Source organism: Carcharodon carcharias, chromosome 14 (genome assembly GCF_017639515.1).
Source record: "Carcharodon carcharias isolate sCarCar2 chromosome 14, sCarCar2.pri, whole genome shotgun sequence".
Lineage (NCBI taxonomy): Eukaryota > Metazoa > Chordata > Chondrichthyes > Lamniformes > Lamnidae > Carcharodon > Carcharodon carcharias.
The window spans coordinates 117,687,379-117,704,755 of record NC_054480.1 but is presented as its reverse complement, the minus strand read 5'-3'; the positions used below and the strand labels follow the sequence as shown (position 1 = coordinate 117,704,755).

The 17,377-nt window shown below is 43.0% G+C and overlaps 1 protein-coding gene across 2 annotated transcripts in view; it reads right to left on the bottom strand.

Annotated features, from left to right (window-relative positions):
• The window catches only part of tmprss9 (transmembrane serine protease 9), a 33,804-nt gene extending 18,501 nt beyond the window's left edge, over nt 1-15,303 (bottom strand). Inside the window, exons 1-5 of one of the 2 annotated variants that reach the window (XM_041205010.1) lie at nt 15,059-15,303; nt 8,016-8,129; nt 7,001-7,166; nt 5,903-6,180; nt 1,983-2,122 (exon numbers count right to left, since the gene is read on the bottom strand). In XM_041205010.1, the coding sequence (XP_041060944.1) occupies nt 1,983-2,122; nt 5,903-6,180; nt 7,001-7,166; nt 8,016-8,129; nt 15,059-15,116 (756 nt within the window). In that variant the 5' untranslated portion in view covers nt 15,117-15,303. Of the gene's footprint in view, nt 1-1,982; nt 2,123-5,902; nt 6,181-7,000; nt 7,167-8,015; nt 8,130-11,904; nt 11,983-15,058 lie in introns of those variants that run through there. The other variant, XM_041205011.1, reaches the window with a different exon arrangement.
• Between the last annotated feature and the right edge of the window lie 2,074 nt (nt 15,304-17,377).

Here is a 17,377-nt window from a genome sequence, read left to right as displayed (position 1 = left end):
TCACACTCCTGACTTATGTCTTGTAGATGGTGGACAGGCTTTGGGGATCAGGAGGTGAGTTACTCATTGCACGATTTCTAGCCTCTGACCTGCTCTTGTAGCCACAGTATTTATATGTAGCCCAGTTCAGTTTCTGGTCAATGGTAACACCAAGGATGTTGATAGTGGAGGATTCAGTGATGGTAATGGCACTGAACATCAAAGGGTGATGGTTGGATTCTTTCCTGTTGGAGATGGTCATTGCCTGGCACTAGTGTGGCACAAATGTTATTTGCCACTTGTCAGCCCAAGCCTAGATATTGTCCAGGTCTTGCTGCATTTGGACATGGACTGCTTCAATATCTGAGGAGTCGTGAATGGTGCTGAACATTGTGCAATCATCACCAAACATCCCCACTTCTGACCTTATGATGGAAGGAAGGTCATTGATGAAGCAGCTGAAGATGGTTGGGCCAAGGACACTAACCTGAAGAACTCCTGCAGTGATGTCCTGGAGCTGAGATGACTGACCTCCAACAACCACAACCATCTTCCTTTGTGCTAGGTATGGCTCCAAGGTGATGAGGTAGATGTGCTCTGGAATCACTGGTCCAGGGTGGTTTAAAAAAGACAACATTAACTGCCTCAGCAATGTCTTTGCTTAGATCAACTCTCATTTCGGTTTTGTTTCTAAGGAGAAATTGAAGGGTGGAACTCTCAGTGGCAATCTTCAGCTTTTTTCTCTGATGAAAATAATTGTGATGTCGGGCGGTAGCATGATAGCTGATCATCTGCCTATTCTTCATTTCCATTACTATCATTGGGCGTGGGGGAGTGGAGTGGATGATGTGCCAGAGACAGCTGAGTCACACTCATCCAGTTTACACTATACTCCACATTAAAACTACCCCATAATCTCAGGCCAAGGCTAGTAGGTGGGCATTGGTCAGTGGGAGGAAGAAGATGGTGTGAGGAGCTGGAAAAGGAAAGGAAATACCTGCATTTCTATAGCACCTTTCCAACCCCAGGACATCCTGAAGTATTTTACAGCCAATGAAGTGTTTTTGAAGTGTAGTCACTGTTGTGACATAGGAAGTATGGGCGCCATTATGCGCACAGCAAGTTCCCTCAAACAGCAATATGATAATGACCAGGTAATCTGTTTTTTTAATGTTAATTGAGGGAGAAATATTGCCCAAGACACTGAGGAAAACTCCCCTACTATTCTTCAAATTAGTGCCGTAGGATCTTTTGCATCCATCTAAGAGGGCAGACAGGGCCTTAAGGTCTTATCCAAAAGATGGCACCTCTGACAGTGTAGTACTGCCTCTGCACTGCACCAGAGTATCAGCTTTGTGTTTTTTGTGCTCGAGTCCTGAAGTGGATTTTGAACCCACGACCTTCTGAATTGGAGGTCAGAGTGCTACCAACTGAGCCATAGCTGACATTGGGAAGAAATGGATGGTGGGAGGGAGTGGTTGATGGGAGCGGACAGACGGTGGGAGAGGGCAGATGTTGGGAGGATTGGTGGAGTGATGGGAGAGGGCTGATGGGGTGGGGATGTGATGGTGGGAGAGGGGACAGTTGGGGGATGCTGGGAGGGGTCAGATGGTGGGAGGGCCAGATTTCAGGACTTGCCAAAATAATTGAACATAATGTTATTGAAGTATAAGTAAATTAGATTGGTTGTTATCTGTACAAATTGGGTTTAGTTGGGTAGATACATGTGTATTGCAAGTGATGTTATGAACACTCAAATTCATCACATTCAGGACTATTGCAACCAGAGAGAAATATTCATCTCGTCAGACTGGACTGAATTCAGACTGGTCCCAAAGGTGAAAGGCAATGTTTGATCCTCATCAACCAAAGTGCCGTACTTTGGATTAACAAATCTACACATGCAAATAATAAACAACTACAGTGTCAAAACAAGATAAAGTATATTTGGGGTGGGAGCAAAACTTGGGAGACGTTCTCTCGAACTGGACCACATTACTGACCTTACAGGCATCCACTTTGCCATTTACGAATCCAGCACACATCATTTGTGGAGTTATATGGTCACTAGAGTAGAATTTGGCACATTCATGTTGATTGAATATCTGAACAGTGGCTTTCTGTAGAATGCTGGGTGAAGAAACTGTGACAGAAATAGAAGAACAAAGAAAAGGGTGAACTGCAAGACACCACCAATTTAAACAGAAGCAGCAGCCATCATACTGCTGGTGTACAGTATGAAATTTGATGTCTGAGAATTTCCAAGGTCAGTACAGTTCATTTACAAGCTGTTCTGTGCTGTAACCTGTTCGCTGCTTTGGGCCACAAAATCCAAAGTGTAACACTCGTCACCATAGAAAGGCCACACTTCATTTCTTCAGTTTTTCCAGGTAGGAGCATGTCATGTTTCCACAAGTAAAATTTTACAATTATATTAGGAAAAAGAGGGTGGTTAAAAGCAATGTGGGCCTCTTAAAACTCAGATTACAAAGGAAAATAAGGAAATAACCTATATATTTAATAATTACTTTGCATCAGTTTTTAAAGTCGAGCAAGAGAATAGCATGTCGGACATGTCAAAGAAATGCAAAGATAAAAGCAGAATACTGCGGATGTTGGAAATCTGAAACAAATACAAAAATAGCTGGAAAAATTCAGCAGGTCTGACAGCATTACAGACTTGAAACGTTAACTGTATTCCTCTCCACAGATGCTATCAGACCTGCTGAATTTTTCCAGCTATTTTTGTTTTTGTGTCAAGGAAACACATATTGAATATGGGATAGGAGCTCACTAAAATTAACATAAGTAAATTAACAGCAATGAAGAAAATAATGGCATTGGAGAGAGATAAACACCCAGGTCCAGACAGTTTTCATCACTGGGTTTTAAGGGAACATTAATGTTGCCCTAACTATAATCTTCCAACGTTCTCATGATCCAGGTGAAAGGTGAGAGAGGGAAGCCAGGAAATTATAAACTGCTGAGGCTAACAACTGTTATTGGAAAATGGTTAGAGTCTATGAAGAAGGATGGAATGACTGAACACATTGAAAATTATCAGCTAATCAGAGAGACCCAGCATAGATTTTCAATAGGTGGGTCATGCTTGATGAATCCGATATAATTTTTTGAAGAGGGACAAAGGAATATCTTTTGATGCTAGTTACATGGATTTCCTGAAGGCATTTGATAAATCCCTCATAAGAGACTGTTAGCTAATGTTGAATTGATGGCAAATTATTGGCCTGGTTAGGAGATTGGCTGTGTGGCAAGAGACAGAGAGTAGGGATAATGGGCAGGTCCTCTAATTGGCAGAATGTAACAAGTGGCTTCCCATAGGGATCTGTGTGAGGACCTCAACTATTCACCATATTTATTGACAATCAAAATGATCAGATAGAAAGACACATATCCAGGTTTAAAATTGAAGCAAAGATGGGTAGCATTGTGAGCAGTGTAGGTGGAAGCCTAAAATTACAAAAAATATTAATAGATTAAGTGAATGGACAAAACTGTGGCAAATGGATTTCAATGTAAACAAGTGCAGGATTTGTGCCTGAGAAAAAGATAAAACAGGGCACTTTCTAAATGGTGAAACACTAGAAGCAGTGCAAGTCTGAAGAGACTTAATGGTCTACGTACGTAAAATGTTATGGACAGGTACAAGAAACAATTAAAAAGATTAATAGATTGCTGGTCTAAGTCATGTTGCAGCTGTACGAAACCCTGGATAGACTACATCTGGAATACTGTGAGCAGTTCTGGGCACCACACCTTAGGAAGGATATATTGGCCTCGGAGATAGTGCAGTGTAGATTTACTAGAATGATACCTGGATGCCAAGGGTTAAGTTACAATTACATAAAAGCAATATATTGCAGACGTTGGAGACCTGAAATAGAAACAGAAAATGCTGGAAATACTCAGTAGTTATGGAAAGAGAAACAGAGTTAACCTTTCAGGTCAATGACCTTCCATCAGTTCTGTTTCTATTGCACAAACAAGGGTTGCACTGCCTGGAATTTCAAAGTTTTGTGGGGTGATTTTATCAAAGATTTCAAGCTATTAAGAGGAACTGATAGAGTAGACAGAGAAACTATCTGCTGCATGGTGGGTTTAGGACACAAGGGGCAGGATTTTCTGTTCATCGGGTAGGCATGGTGGGTGGGCCCGGGGGCAGCCGGGAAATGGTCCGCCACCTGTGATCGGCCCCTGACTGCAATATCACGCTGGCTGGCCAATTAATGGGCAGCCAGCGTGAAACGCATACTAAGAACATCAGCGCTGCTGGGGTGGGGGTGGGAGGAGGGCGAGTGCACAAGCCTGTGCGTGCGCGAGGGAGCAGGCACTGAAAGCTCCCTCAAGGCAGGGAGCTGCCTCAGGGTGCTGAAGATTTGTAGATAAAGAAACAAATATTTTAAAAATGAGAGAAACATGTCCCCACATATGACTCAGTCACATGAACAGGGACATATTAAAAGTTATGTCTAAAAATTTTTACTTTTTTATAATTACTGTTGGAAATCTCATCCTGCTCATGGATGAAATTTCATTAAGAATCCAAAGGCCTCCTAGCCGATTCGCCTGCCCGCCAACCGTAAGGTTGAACAGGCAGTGAAAAATTGCTTTTAATTAATTGATTAAGGGCCTTAATAGGCCTGTTAATTGTCAGCGGGCGCGCTGCCAACTCTTGTGCGCACCCACCGACCAAAATATCGTGTGAGTGCATGATGGCATTGGAAAGCTCGCCCAACATCATCGCGCATTAGTTTACATCCAATCGGGTCAGGCACACACCCGCCTGTGGGACTTAAAATCCTGCCCAAGGGAACATAGTCTAAAAATTAGGGCCAAGTTTTTCAGGAGTGAAGTTAAGAAACTCTTCTACACATAGAGGTTGGTAGAAATTTGGAACTCTCTTCAAAAAACGGCAATTGTTAATTTGAAATCTGAGATTGATAGATCTTTGTTAAACAAATGTATTAAGGATTATGAGGCAAAGACATTAAGGGATATGAGGCAAATGGAAGTATATGGGGTTAGGACACAGATCAGCCACAATCTGCTTGAACAGGCTCAAGAGGCTAAATGGCCTACTCCTGTTCCTAAAGCTACTGTTTTACTTTTCACAAACACAAACATGAATTTGATCTTTTTAAAGTAGGCTATGAAAAGCTGCTGAATGGGTGAGGTCTGTCAAATGACCAGCAGAATTCCATGAAGATCTGCTCCATCCAGGTATTGAGAAGATTATTTCAATTGTAAGTGCAGCGAGTGAGAGCAGGCAAGCAGTATAACGGACAAAGGGCAGATTGTACTAAAGGGTAATGGGAGACATTCCTCTGCCTAATGCACATCTTCAGAATCTGGGGTAGGGTCCTGAGGCAACATAGAGCCCAACATATCAGCCCCCCAGCATCAGATATCATCTTTACAGTGCTGCACTTCATCATGTATCACCGTTTCTGTCAATGAGTAGCACATCATTCAATTTAACATGTTACTGAATGTCATGATATAAATTGCACAATGATACACGGGGAATTCCAATTGTTGCAAAGTGTCTACGTGTATCAACATTAAACAGGGGAGGACAGCAAATGGCAGAAATTCCAGAGGGTAGCACTGCAGTGGGACAGGACCAACTCCCTACACATTGTGGATTTACTGCCACAGTTCCACCATATGCCAAGTTCTTCACTAAACAAAGGAGGAAAGGCAGTTCCATATGGGAGATATGAGGAACAGTTTGGCCACTAGCATACCTTGGGAGACCAACTGAAAGGTATTTTAGCCCCTATCTCATTCAGGAAACAATGCATGATGGGAACTTATGAGATGAGGGTCCATAGCAATTTTTTGGGTTTCTTTTTTTAATAGCACAGAAAGGAGCAGCTTTAAAAATAAATTAGTTCCACACCGTTGTGCTCATTCAGGGTTCCCCATCCCGTAATGGTGCAGTTCTTTCCTGTAGGGAAGATATGAGTAGGCGATGGCAGACATATGGGCTGGATAGACTTGGAGAATGTCACAGGATTGGTTAACTCCAACAGAGCCACATCATAGTCAAGCATAGACGGTTCAAATAAGGGATGAATAATGATCCTCTTCAATTTCCTTTTTACTGATGTAGAACTTTGGCCATCTCTATAGATAGTTCCAAGGACCGCCTCCCAGTTCATTGGGTCTCGAAGTTTGCTAAGAGCCAAAACAGAAAGATTATTCTTGGGTCTTCATTCTTTATTTATTGAAGGCTTTCAATTTTCCTTATTCTTTCTCCTGAGGCCAGTGACTCTCAATGGCACATGGTTGTGTGGATGTTGATTACCACTAGGGTACAATTTCCTGGGTACAGGTGTCAGCAGGGGTACAGTTTCCTGGGTGCTGACATTCACCAGGGTCCAGTTTCCTGAATCCTGACACCCATTGGGGTACAGTTCTTTGGATACTGATGCCCACTGGGATATAGTTTCCAGGGCATGAACTCCCACTGGGATACAGTTTCCTGAATCCTGACATCCACAGGTGTGCAGTTTCCTGGGTATTAATTGTCACTGGAGTACAATTCCGCGGATAATAATTCCCACTGAGGTACAAGATTAGGACATTGAGAGATGATCTTATTGAAACATATAAGATCCTGCAGGGACTTGACAGGGTGGATGCTGAAAGGATGTTTCTCCTTTTGGGAGAGACTAGGACTAGGAGACACAGTTTAACAAAAAGGGGTAACCTGATGGAGATGAGAAGAAAGTTTTTCTCTCAGAGGGTTGTGAGTCTTTGGAACTCTCTTCCCAGCGAGCGATGGAGGCTGGGCCATTGAACATTTTTAAGGCTGAATTAGATAGATTCTTGATTGACAAGGCAGTCAAAGCATAGAGGAGGTAAGAAGGAATGTGGAACTTGAGGCATCAAAAAAAGCATGTGAAATGTCAGTTTGGGATCATGTGGTCTTCATGGTCTGGGATGTATTTCTGCATTTTAAATCAAAAGCTGATCATCCCAAAGAATGACTTACCCCACGAAACAATGAGCCGCTGAAATCAGCCATGTGGTCCCCACAACTACAGCTCCACAATCATAGCCAATGCCAACTATATGTAAACTGACTTGCCATGGGAACTCCCCAGTGGTAGCTTTCATGCCTCCCACAATTCTGTTGGATACCAAGAGTTTACCACAGCCTATAAAAGAAACACACACATGTTCATAACCAAACATTACAACTGTCCACAGCTGAATTAGAAGAAGGATTTATCCTGGGCGTTCTTAAAAACACAGATAATGACAGACTAGAGTAAGGATGTCCCAGGTGCATCGCATAGCATTGCTAGTGTGGTCTTAGGCAGGAAATGCATCAGGAGCTAATCTGTTCACGTACACCCCTTCCAGATCTTTCCTGACAGAAGTCATGGCAAATGTACGATGCACGGTCTTTAATATCCACCTGACCCTGTGATGCACCTGACCTGGAAATGTTTGACAGGACAGTGCAAAGGTAACTTCACCCTGTATCTAACTTATGCTGTACCTAGGGCATGTTTGAAACTGTCACGAGTAGAGAGAGCTGTTAGCCAAATGGAATTGTTGTTAAGGCAACGGTAGGAGGAGAGTCTTGCTGGAATCTGAATCCAGCAGCCTTACACATAATTAATTTAATTAGATAACAGGCTGGACAAAGAGCCCCAGGAATGCATAGCTACTAATTCTTAACAGTTCCATATGCCACATAACATGCAACAAAAACATGCACAAAAAGGAAGATAGTGCCAATGTGTAGCCCGGAGTCAAAACAAAATTCCTGCATGCAAAATGGCATGTGGAAGGATTCAAGGAACAGTACCTCAGCCTGCATTCAAGCCTGGGACTGATCTATCCTGTCCCACTGCATCCTGTTGGCTGATTGTACAGATGAGAGCTAATGATATCCAGTCTAAGCAACAGAATGTTTTTTATTGGATTAACATTTTTGAAGGTGTTTACACCTGTAGTGTATGGTCTCCATGGAAATCTGGCCTTCAATTAAAACTTACTGCACTCTGTCTCATCTGACTGGTCCAAGCAATCATTTGTCATGTCACATTCCGGGTTGGATTTTGTAATGCATTGGCCATTCCTGCAGATGTAATTCCCAGCTGAGCAGCCTGCTGTATTACAAAGAACACAACATTAGTGCCTTAGACATAATCTTCCCTTAAACTTAATAGGGCTGAAATTTATGTACTAACAGGTCTTCAGAGGCCTTTTAGAGGCAACAGAAACTAGAAGGAAAAATAGAATAGGGAAATAAAAAGCAAAAGCACACACATGGGGGAGATGGCAGCGTAGCAGTAACATCATTGAGTTAATAATCCAGAGGCCCAGGTTAATGCTTTGGGGACAGGGGTTCAAATCCAAACACAGCAGCTTTTCAAATTTAAATTCAATGGAAAACTGGATTTGAAAGCTAGTCTCGGTATTGGGGCCATGAAACTATCATTGATTGTCATAAAAACCAATCTGGTTCACTAACGTGCTTTAGGGAAGGAAATCTGCCGTCCTTACCTTGTCTGGCCTACATGCGACTCCAGACGCACAGCAATGTGGTTGACCATTAACTGCCCTCTGAAATGGCCTAGCAAGCCACTCAGTTGTATCAAAACTGCTACAGAAATGTCAGAAAGGAATAAAACCGGATGGAGCACACAGCATCAACTTAGGCACCAGAATTGACAATGGCAAACCCTGCTCCGTCGACACTGCAAACATCTGGGAGCTTGTGCCAAAACTGTACCACAGGCTAGTCAAATAATAGGCTGACATAGTCATATACACCAAATTATACCCTATGTCCCAGACACCACCATCACCATCCCTGGATATGCCTTGTTCCACTGAAAAGGCAGATCAGCAAAGATGAAGTAGGGTGGTATACTGTCTGGAGGGAGTTGCACTAGGAGTCGTCAATGAAGTTTCATGTCATCAGATCAAACACGGGCAAGGAAACCTCCTGCCGAATACCACCAACTGCCTCCCTCAGCTGATGAATCAGTACTTCATGTTGAACATCATTTGGAGGAAGCACTGAGGGTGGCAAGGGCACAGAATGAACTCTGGGTGGGGGGACCTCAATGTCCATCACCAAGAGTGGCTTAGTAGCACCACTACTGACTGAGCCCTCAAGTATATATCTGCCAAACTGGGCCTGTTGCAAATATCAATAGTCTTTATGAAGACTAAGTCCCGTCTGTGGGCCATCAGCAGTAACAGAACTGTATAAAACCACATTCTGTAACCCCATGGCCTGGCATATCCCCCACTCTACCATTACCATCAAGTCAGGAATCAACCCTGGTTCAATAAAGTGCAGGAGGGCATGCCAGGAGCAGCACCAGGCATACCTAAAAATGAGGCGTCAACCTGTTGAAGATACATCACAGGACTACTTGCACGCCAAACAATGGAAGCAGTGATAAACAGAGCTAAGCGATCCCACAAACCACAGATCAGATCTAAGTTCTGCAGTCCAGTCACACCCAGTCATAAATGGTGCTGGACAATTAAACAACTCGCTGGAGGAGGAGGAGGGTCCACAAATATCCCCATCCTCAATGATGGGGGAGCCCAGCACATCAGTGCAATGACAAGGCTGAAGCATTTTCAACAATCTTCAACCAGAAACGTTAAGTGGATGATCCATGTTGGTCTCTTCATGAGGACCCTGGCACCATAGATGCCAGTCTTCAGCCAACTCGATTCACTTTACATGAAACCAACAAATAGCTGAAGGCAAAAGCAAAATACTGTGGATGCTGGAAATCTGAAACAAAAACAGAAAATGCTGGGAAAATTCAGCAGGTCCAGCAGCATCTGTGGAGAAAGAATGAGAGTTAACGTTTCGAGTCCGTATGACCCTTCTTCAGAATAGTTGAAGGCACTGGATATTGCAAAAACACCTGACAATATCCAGCAATAGTACTGAAGACTGATGATCCAGAACTAACCATGCCCTTTGCCAAGCTGTTCCAATACAGCTACAACACTGGCATCTACCTGACAAAGTGGAAATTGCCCGAAATATTCTGTCCACAAAAAACACGACAAATCCAATCTGGCCAATTAGCGGCCCATCAGTCTACTCTCAATCATCAACAGAGTGATGGAATGTGTCATCGACAGTGCAATCAAGTGGCACTTACACAGCAATAACCTGCTTACTGGTGTTTGGGTTCTGCCAGGGTCACTTGGGTCTTGACCTCAATAGATCATTGGTCCAAAGGGCTGAATTCTAGAGGTGAGTTGAGAGTTAACATCAAGGCAACATTTGACTGAGTGTGGCAACAAGGAACCCTGGCAAAATTGAAGCCAATGGGAATCAGGGTGAAAACTCTTCACTGGTTGGAGTCATACCTAGCACAAAGGAATAAGGTTGTGGTTGTTGGGGGCCAATCATCTCAGCCCCATAACATCACTGCAGAAGTTCCTCAGGGTCATGTCCTAGGCCCAACCATCTTCAGCTGCTTCATTAATGACCTTCCTCCATCATGAGGTCAGAAGTGGGGATGTTCGCTGATGATTGTACAATGTTCAATACCATTCAAACAGATACTGAAGCGACCAGTGCCAATATGCAGCAAAGTCTGGACAACATTCAGGCTTGGGCTGATAAGTGACAAGTGACATTCATGCCACACAAGTGCCAGGCAATGACCATCTCCAATAAGAGAGAATCTAACCAGCTCCCCTTGGCATTCAACTATCAATATCCCAGGGGTGACCAGTGACCAGAAACTGAACTGGAAGGAAATATAAATACTGTGGCTACAAGAGCGGGCCAGAGGCTCAGAATTTTGCAGACAGTAACTTACTCCCTGACTCCCTGAGCCTGCCCGCCATCTACAAGGCACATGTTAGGAGTGTGCTGGAATACTGTCCACTTGCCTGGATGAAAGTGGCTCCACTCAAGAAGTTCAACACCACTGAGTACAAAGTAGCCCACTTGAGTGGCACCCCATCTGCCAACTTAAACATTCACTCCCTCAACCACCGATGCACAGTGGCGGCAGTGTGTACCATCTACAAGACGCACTGCAGCAACTCACCAAGGCAGCACCTTCCAAACCCACAACCTCTTCCATCTGGAAGGACAAGAGCATGGAAACACCATCACCTGCAAGTTCCCTCAAGCCACAAACCATCCTGACTTGGAACTATATTGCCATTCCTTCACTGTTGCTGGCACAAAATCCTACAGCTCTCTTCCTAGCAGCACTGTGGATGTTCCTACACCAGAGAAGCTGCAGCAGTTCAAGAAGGTAACTCCCCATTATTGTAAGGTCATTTGGTGTCTCACTAAGAGGGCTAGAGGCTTATGTGGTTGAACATAAACTGTCAACACACAACTACATACATATCTCATGCCGACATCTTTCAGACTTTCCCTACATAGTCTATTATCATGTGACTCTCTACATTATAATGTGGGCTGTACTGTTTCCCCAATCCCATATTAACCCTTACTAACCCGAACACCCTTATACTATAACCATTACCTTCTCAAGGGCAATTAGAGATGGGCAACAAATGCTGGCCTTGCCAGAGACATCCACAACCCATGAAAGAATATTTTAAAAATGTGATCAAACATAGTCGGCAGAAGTAGCCCTGATTTCGTTTTACACTTATATGCAGAATTTAAAAATTGATATTCAACCTGCAAACAGCAATGTGCTCTGGGACTGAATTATAAATGCTATTGGTTCCCTCATGACACCTTGCTAACTTCATAGATATTTAGCCAGATTATGCAGTCAGTACTTGTTTCAGTACTGGATAATGTGTCAGCTGTCTATTCAGATAACAAATGAGATGTAAATAATACATCTGAGATCAAAGAGCTGTGTTACAGTGTAGCAATTTAATATGGGCCCAGTTGTTTCATACCCTCTCGCTGTCCATGAAACTTCATTGCAAGTTGGTGAGCGCAGTGGTTGGGATGGACGGCATTCTTTTTGTATTTGTGTCACCTCATGTGAATTTTTGTGTAATGACCTGAAACCACATTTGCTAGCACATTATCACAAAGGTAAGTACAGGTGAGTTTTATAACATTAAGACTGGCAATTAATATTTTCTAGCAGTGAAGAAAGCAAACAAAGTATTGGGGTGCATACCCGGAGATGAGGAGTAAATCGAAGCAGCTGATGTTGAACTTATATTTGGAACACCGTAATATGGAAACCATGTGGAATTATTGGAGGGATGCCAAAGTAGAGCTATGACACTGATTCTTAAACTTAGAGGGCTGCTTTAGGAGGAATTATTGTCTACCCTGGTTTATTGAGGAGGAGGAGGATGAGGGGGGATTTGATAGAGGATAGATATTTTATGGTGACGTATGGGATGTTGGTAATGAGTTAAATCTTGAATGGTTTTTAGTAAAATATCCTTTCACTTTGAAAGCTGTTATCTGAGCTGCCCTTGTGAATCAGTTGGTTTATGTAGTGAGCTGTTGAGCCATACATACACCATCCCCAGTCTCTGCTGAGTTAGAACAGCTGGAACAGCAGAGGAATGCTACAATTGGCCTTAATGCTAATAAATGAAAGGAGTTCTTTCCTGATCACTATTCAGTGAATCTTAGTGGAAATCGTGCATGTGAGTACTCAGTGGGGAAGGGATCCGGCTTATTTGTGAACCTCCTATGGTTGGTTATCAGTCCAAATCTCTGTGACTACTGCCATGACACACCACAGATTCCATCAGATATTCTGGGCTCACCCTCAGTTGTTCATTCTGGTCAAGCTTCTGATTGTAATACTGTTTGCTATTGAGAACTTGCCATTGGAATGCGTACAAAATCGAAAGATGCTTCAGCATTGAAATAACCAACCCTAGCTTCTGAACTGGAGTCTCTGACTGCCATCACAATTACCTGGGCAACAAAAGTAGAAGAGTTTCTCTCTTACAGACTCTAAGTGATTGTGGAAGAGATAGCAGAAGCATCTATCAGGGCTTTAGTGATCCAGTAGGCATCACTTTGTCTATCTTTCCCCAAGGCTTTGCAGAGCCACAGCCTGGTACCAAGACATAAAAAGTTTGCCCACTGATTGCTGTTTCTGAGATCAGCTTGTCAAACGCCTGCTAACAAAAGCAGGACAGTCTTAGGCAAACTTGGGAAAGTATGTCATATTACATATTAAGATATCTCTTTAGGTAGGCAAAGTAAGAAAGACCGACCTTGCATTTGATAGCATCTTATATGTCCCCAAGAGATCCTAAAATGCTTCACAGTCATTATTTTTAAACATGGTTACTTGTTATAAAGGCAAACGTAACAACTAATTCCGCACATAAGCTTCCAAAACAATGACCAGTTAATCTTTTTTTGTGCTATTCAAGGTTAGAACTCTGGGAGAATTCCTTGTCTCCTTTTCAAATGGTGCAATGGAATCTTTAACAGGCATCTGACTGGGGAGACAAGACCTTGTCTAACATCCAATCCAAAAGTCAGCACCCCTGACAATGCAACACTCCCTCAGCACTGCATTGAGATTTCGGCCAGAAATAGGCTTAATTCTTCCTTTTCTTCTGCATGGGCAAAATTTTTAGCTCAGTGGGCGAGCACACGCCCAACCCGCTCGAGTATAAAATGACACGCGTTGACGTCGGGCGACTTCCCAACGTCAACACGCAATTGCGCGATAATTCAATTAGCAGGCGCACACCGGAGTCAGCAACACGTACGCTGACGATTAAAAGGCCTGTTAAGGCCATTAACAAGGCATTTAAAAGAAATTTTACAGTTGGCAGGCAGGCAAAAAGGCCAAATGGCCTTTGCACTTTTTAGGAAACCTCATCCATTGGCGGGAAGAGGTTTAATAAAGCAATTAAAAATAAAATAAAAGTGTTGAAATTTAATTAATAACATGACAGAGTCAAATGAGGGGACATGATTTACTACATTTTTCAATTCTTTATTTCTTTTTATAACTCTTCATCTCCCTGAGGCAGCTCTGTGCCTCAGGGAGATTCTGAAGCACACACTCGTGTGCATGCGCAAAGTTCGAGCTCGCTCTCCTCCCCCCGCCCCCATAGGTAGCACTGAGCATTAATTGGCTTGCCAGTGTGAAATCACCTTCTGGCCTCAATCACCTGACCGTCCCAGCCGAGTCCGCCCAACAAGGGCTAAATTCTGCCCCATATCTTTATCGCGGCACAAATTGGGAGCTGATTGAATTTTGCAGCGCACAAAAGCCCTTTAATAGATTTTCCATTTCCTTTCGAAGGATGCTGACTTCAGCTTGAACTCTGTCCCAGTGTAACCCTTCCGAGGGCTTCTCCTGTTGGGCCTTTGCTACTCATTTTTTCTTGTAGCAACACTCCTGGTTTGAAATTGGGAATTTAGCGGGCCTCAAGATTTATCTCTCCCAGCCAGTTCCTTCTGAGGAGACTCAGTTCCCTGCACTGACATTACAAATAGGGGTAATTTTGCAGACAGTTCTTCATACTGCACGTTGACTTGACATACCCCTTCACATTTATTTCTTCACCCGTGTATGTCCTCAGCTTTGTGTTCGAAACTTCTAACTTCAAAGGATGGGTTTCTTTACTCAGGTATCTAAATGTATGCTCTCCAATGACAGACATTGACACTCCCATTTCAACTTCTATCTTAATGGATTTTCCATTAACCATAATAACTACTTGGATTGGCTCAGTTCTACCCACTTTGGAATTATATAATGAATGGATGTCTGGTTCTATTTTTACTGGCTCTTCCATGTGGCTCTGTACAATTTTTATTAACTTGTTGAAAGTCTTTGAGTCTGGGGCGCTAGGTGACGTAAGGCTGCAGATCAGCCCGTACGTTTTGCTCCCGCATGAGGACAAAAGAATTGCTCTCTTCTACCCCCGACCCTCGGCAATGTCATTAGCGGTAAAAAAGAATGCCATGCGTTAAACATACTGAGACCAGTCATCTGAAATGGGGTCGAATGGATCGACATGCCCAAAATGCAGCATTATGAATGACTGCAAGGGGAGTGCACTTCCAATAGGTTTACCAGGTAATGACAAATTTAAGTATTTGGCTTACCATGGAGTCGCCTTTTCTCTGGGTCTCTTATAATTTTCTGTCCATTGCCATTTTTCATGTAATTATCCTTTTAAATGAATTGCCACAGAGCAGTCATCCTTTTTTTTATAACTCTGTCTCTGCAGTTGTCGGCTTTTCTCTGCTGGGTTTGTTGCTCTTTTTGAGTTTTGGCAGGATCCGCATGATCGCAATTCTACAGGGTTTTTAAAAAAATTTAAACCACAGCACTGCTTTCTGCTCCAATTGCTGGCTGTCACCTATTTTATAAGCTAAGTACAGATGCTCTTTCCAATGCATTGCTCACCTGTCTTGAAATTTATTTTCTTTTGTTCTTTAACATCGTTGCCACTTTTATGTCTTGAGTAAGTGAGTTCGTTGGCCAACTGAGCTCTAACTATATGCCTTCCTATGTTCTCATCAATTGCTGTTTGCAATCAATAATGGGGAGAGACTGATGTAAGAATAAACAGTGGTGGTTTATTGAGACATAGGGCAGAGCACCAGATCATCTGAGCTCACTCAGAAAGCTCCAGAACTAGACTTACAGTTTCCAATTGTCTGTGCTGTACGGTGATCCATCAGTGCTGTCACATGATCAGTACACTTGCATTCTCTTAAAGGGACAGGGTATCTCACATTACCATACTGGCCAAGTCAGTGTAAATGCAGTTCCTCAGCACAAGATGCTCATCAAATGCTTATAGGAGTAATCTGGAAGATTGCAAAACAGTCCAATCTGTGCAATGAAAAGAAATTGTACTTACTAGCTTTCATGGCTAGGTGTTGCTGCGATGGAAATTCTTTTTGAGCTTCATATATCCCTGTTTTGAAAAAAGAAGATGGATACAGTGAGAGTATGCATTGGAAGCATAACAACACTGGCTATATATGTGCTCACTGGACTGTCCAATGACTAAATTCATTATCCACTTTGATACTTTGCCAGAACAAGGAAGGTCCTACATTCAATCCCCGGTTTGTGCTGATTTCAGTCAGAACAGCAATAGTACTGCAACAGGCCTCTGGATTAGGAGTCTGGATTAGGAGTAGGCCAAGAAAGTTTCTCCTCTGTTATCCATTGTGTCCTGCTGGATCATTCATGTATTGCAGATGTTGGCTGAGGACAGACAAGGTTCCCAATGATGGATGCCCCTTGATACTCCCCAGCTGCACACAGAGATGATTGGCCCCCTGGGTGAGTTAGCTACCTGAGTGCCTTCAGGAGAAAGGAGAAAACTAAGCAAAAACATTAGATGGGTCAGGAACATTAAACTAAATAGAAAGGAAGGGGGTGAGAAAACAATAAACTGAATTCACAATCATCATCAGAAAATAACATTTCGTTGGACTCACCAAAATAAACCCCCAGGATGATGGCAGCTATGATGAGACACAAGGACAGCACAGCAAAGGACAATTTAAACTGGAGTGTGTTCCTGAATTGTGTCTTCGGCTCTGGGATTGGCAATTTATCCAACTTGTTGTTCGGTTCCATGGTAGTACCAATAGTTACACTGTAAAATAAACCATCTTGTAAGGAAAGGTTGGAAACAGGATTGACAGATTGGACAAATTATTCATTGTATTGAAAAGTCCAAATCCAAAGGGTGCTAGATGGAAAATGAGGATATTAGTGAAAAGGCGAGACAGGGACAATTCTTTCAACCAGAAGTTAAGAAGGTTGTGGAACACTGGGAATGATCATTAAGATGGGTATTATTAGGATTAAGATGTAATTAGATGTAATATTTCTAGATTTAATGGGATTCAGAGACATGTGCAAAAGGTGCAGCTGATTTATCAAAAAGTGACTGTCAAGTTTCACAACTTTTTTTTGTCGCTTATTTTAAATGTTTAATTTTTTTGTTGCATTTTCTCTTTTGCACTCGTGAAGGAGCTGACTCTCACTTGGACACAGATCCCAGGATTTGACTTTTTCAAGGGGTACAGTTCCTTGGACGCTGAGACCCACTGAGCAGGGCTGTTTCTAAAGAGGGTACACAGATTACATATTAAACATATTCCTGTTGTCAATTGAGAAATTATTATTAAAAATTAGGAACAATGGACTCCACACACAACCTGAATCTTCCAATTCTCTCAGAATCTTTCAAAGAATCATCCTCCGCCATTTCCGCCAACTCCAGCATGATGCCACCACCAAACGCATCTTCCCTTCACCTCCCCCGGTGGCATTCCGCAGGGATCATTCCCTCCGGGACACCCTGGTCCACTCCTCCATCACCCCCTACACCTCAACCCCCTCCCACGGCACCTTCCCATGCAACCGCAGAAGGTACAACACCTGCCCCTTTACTT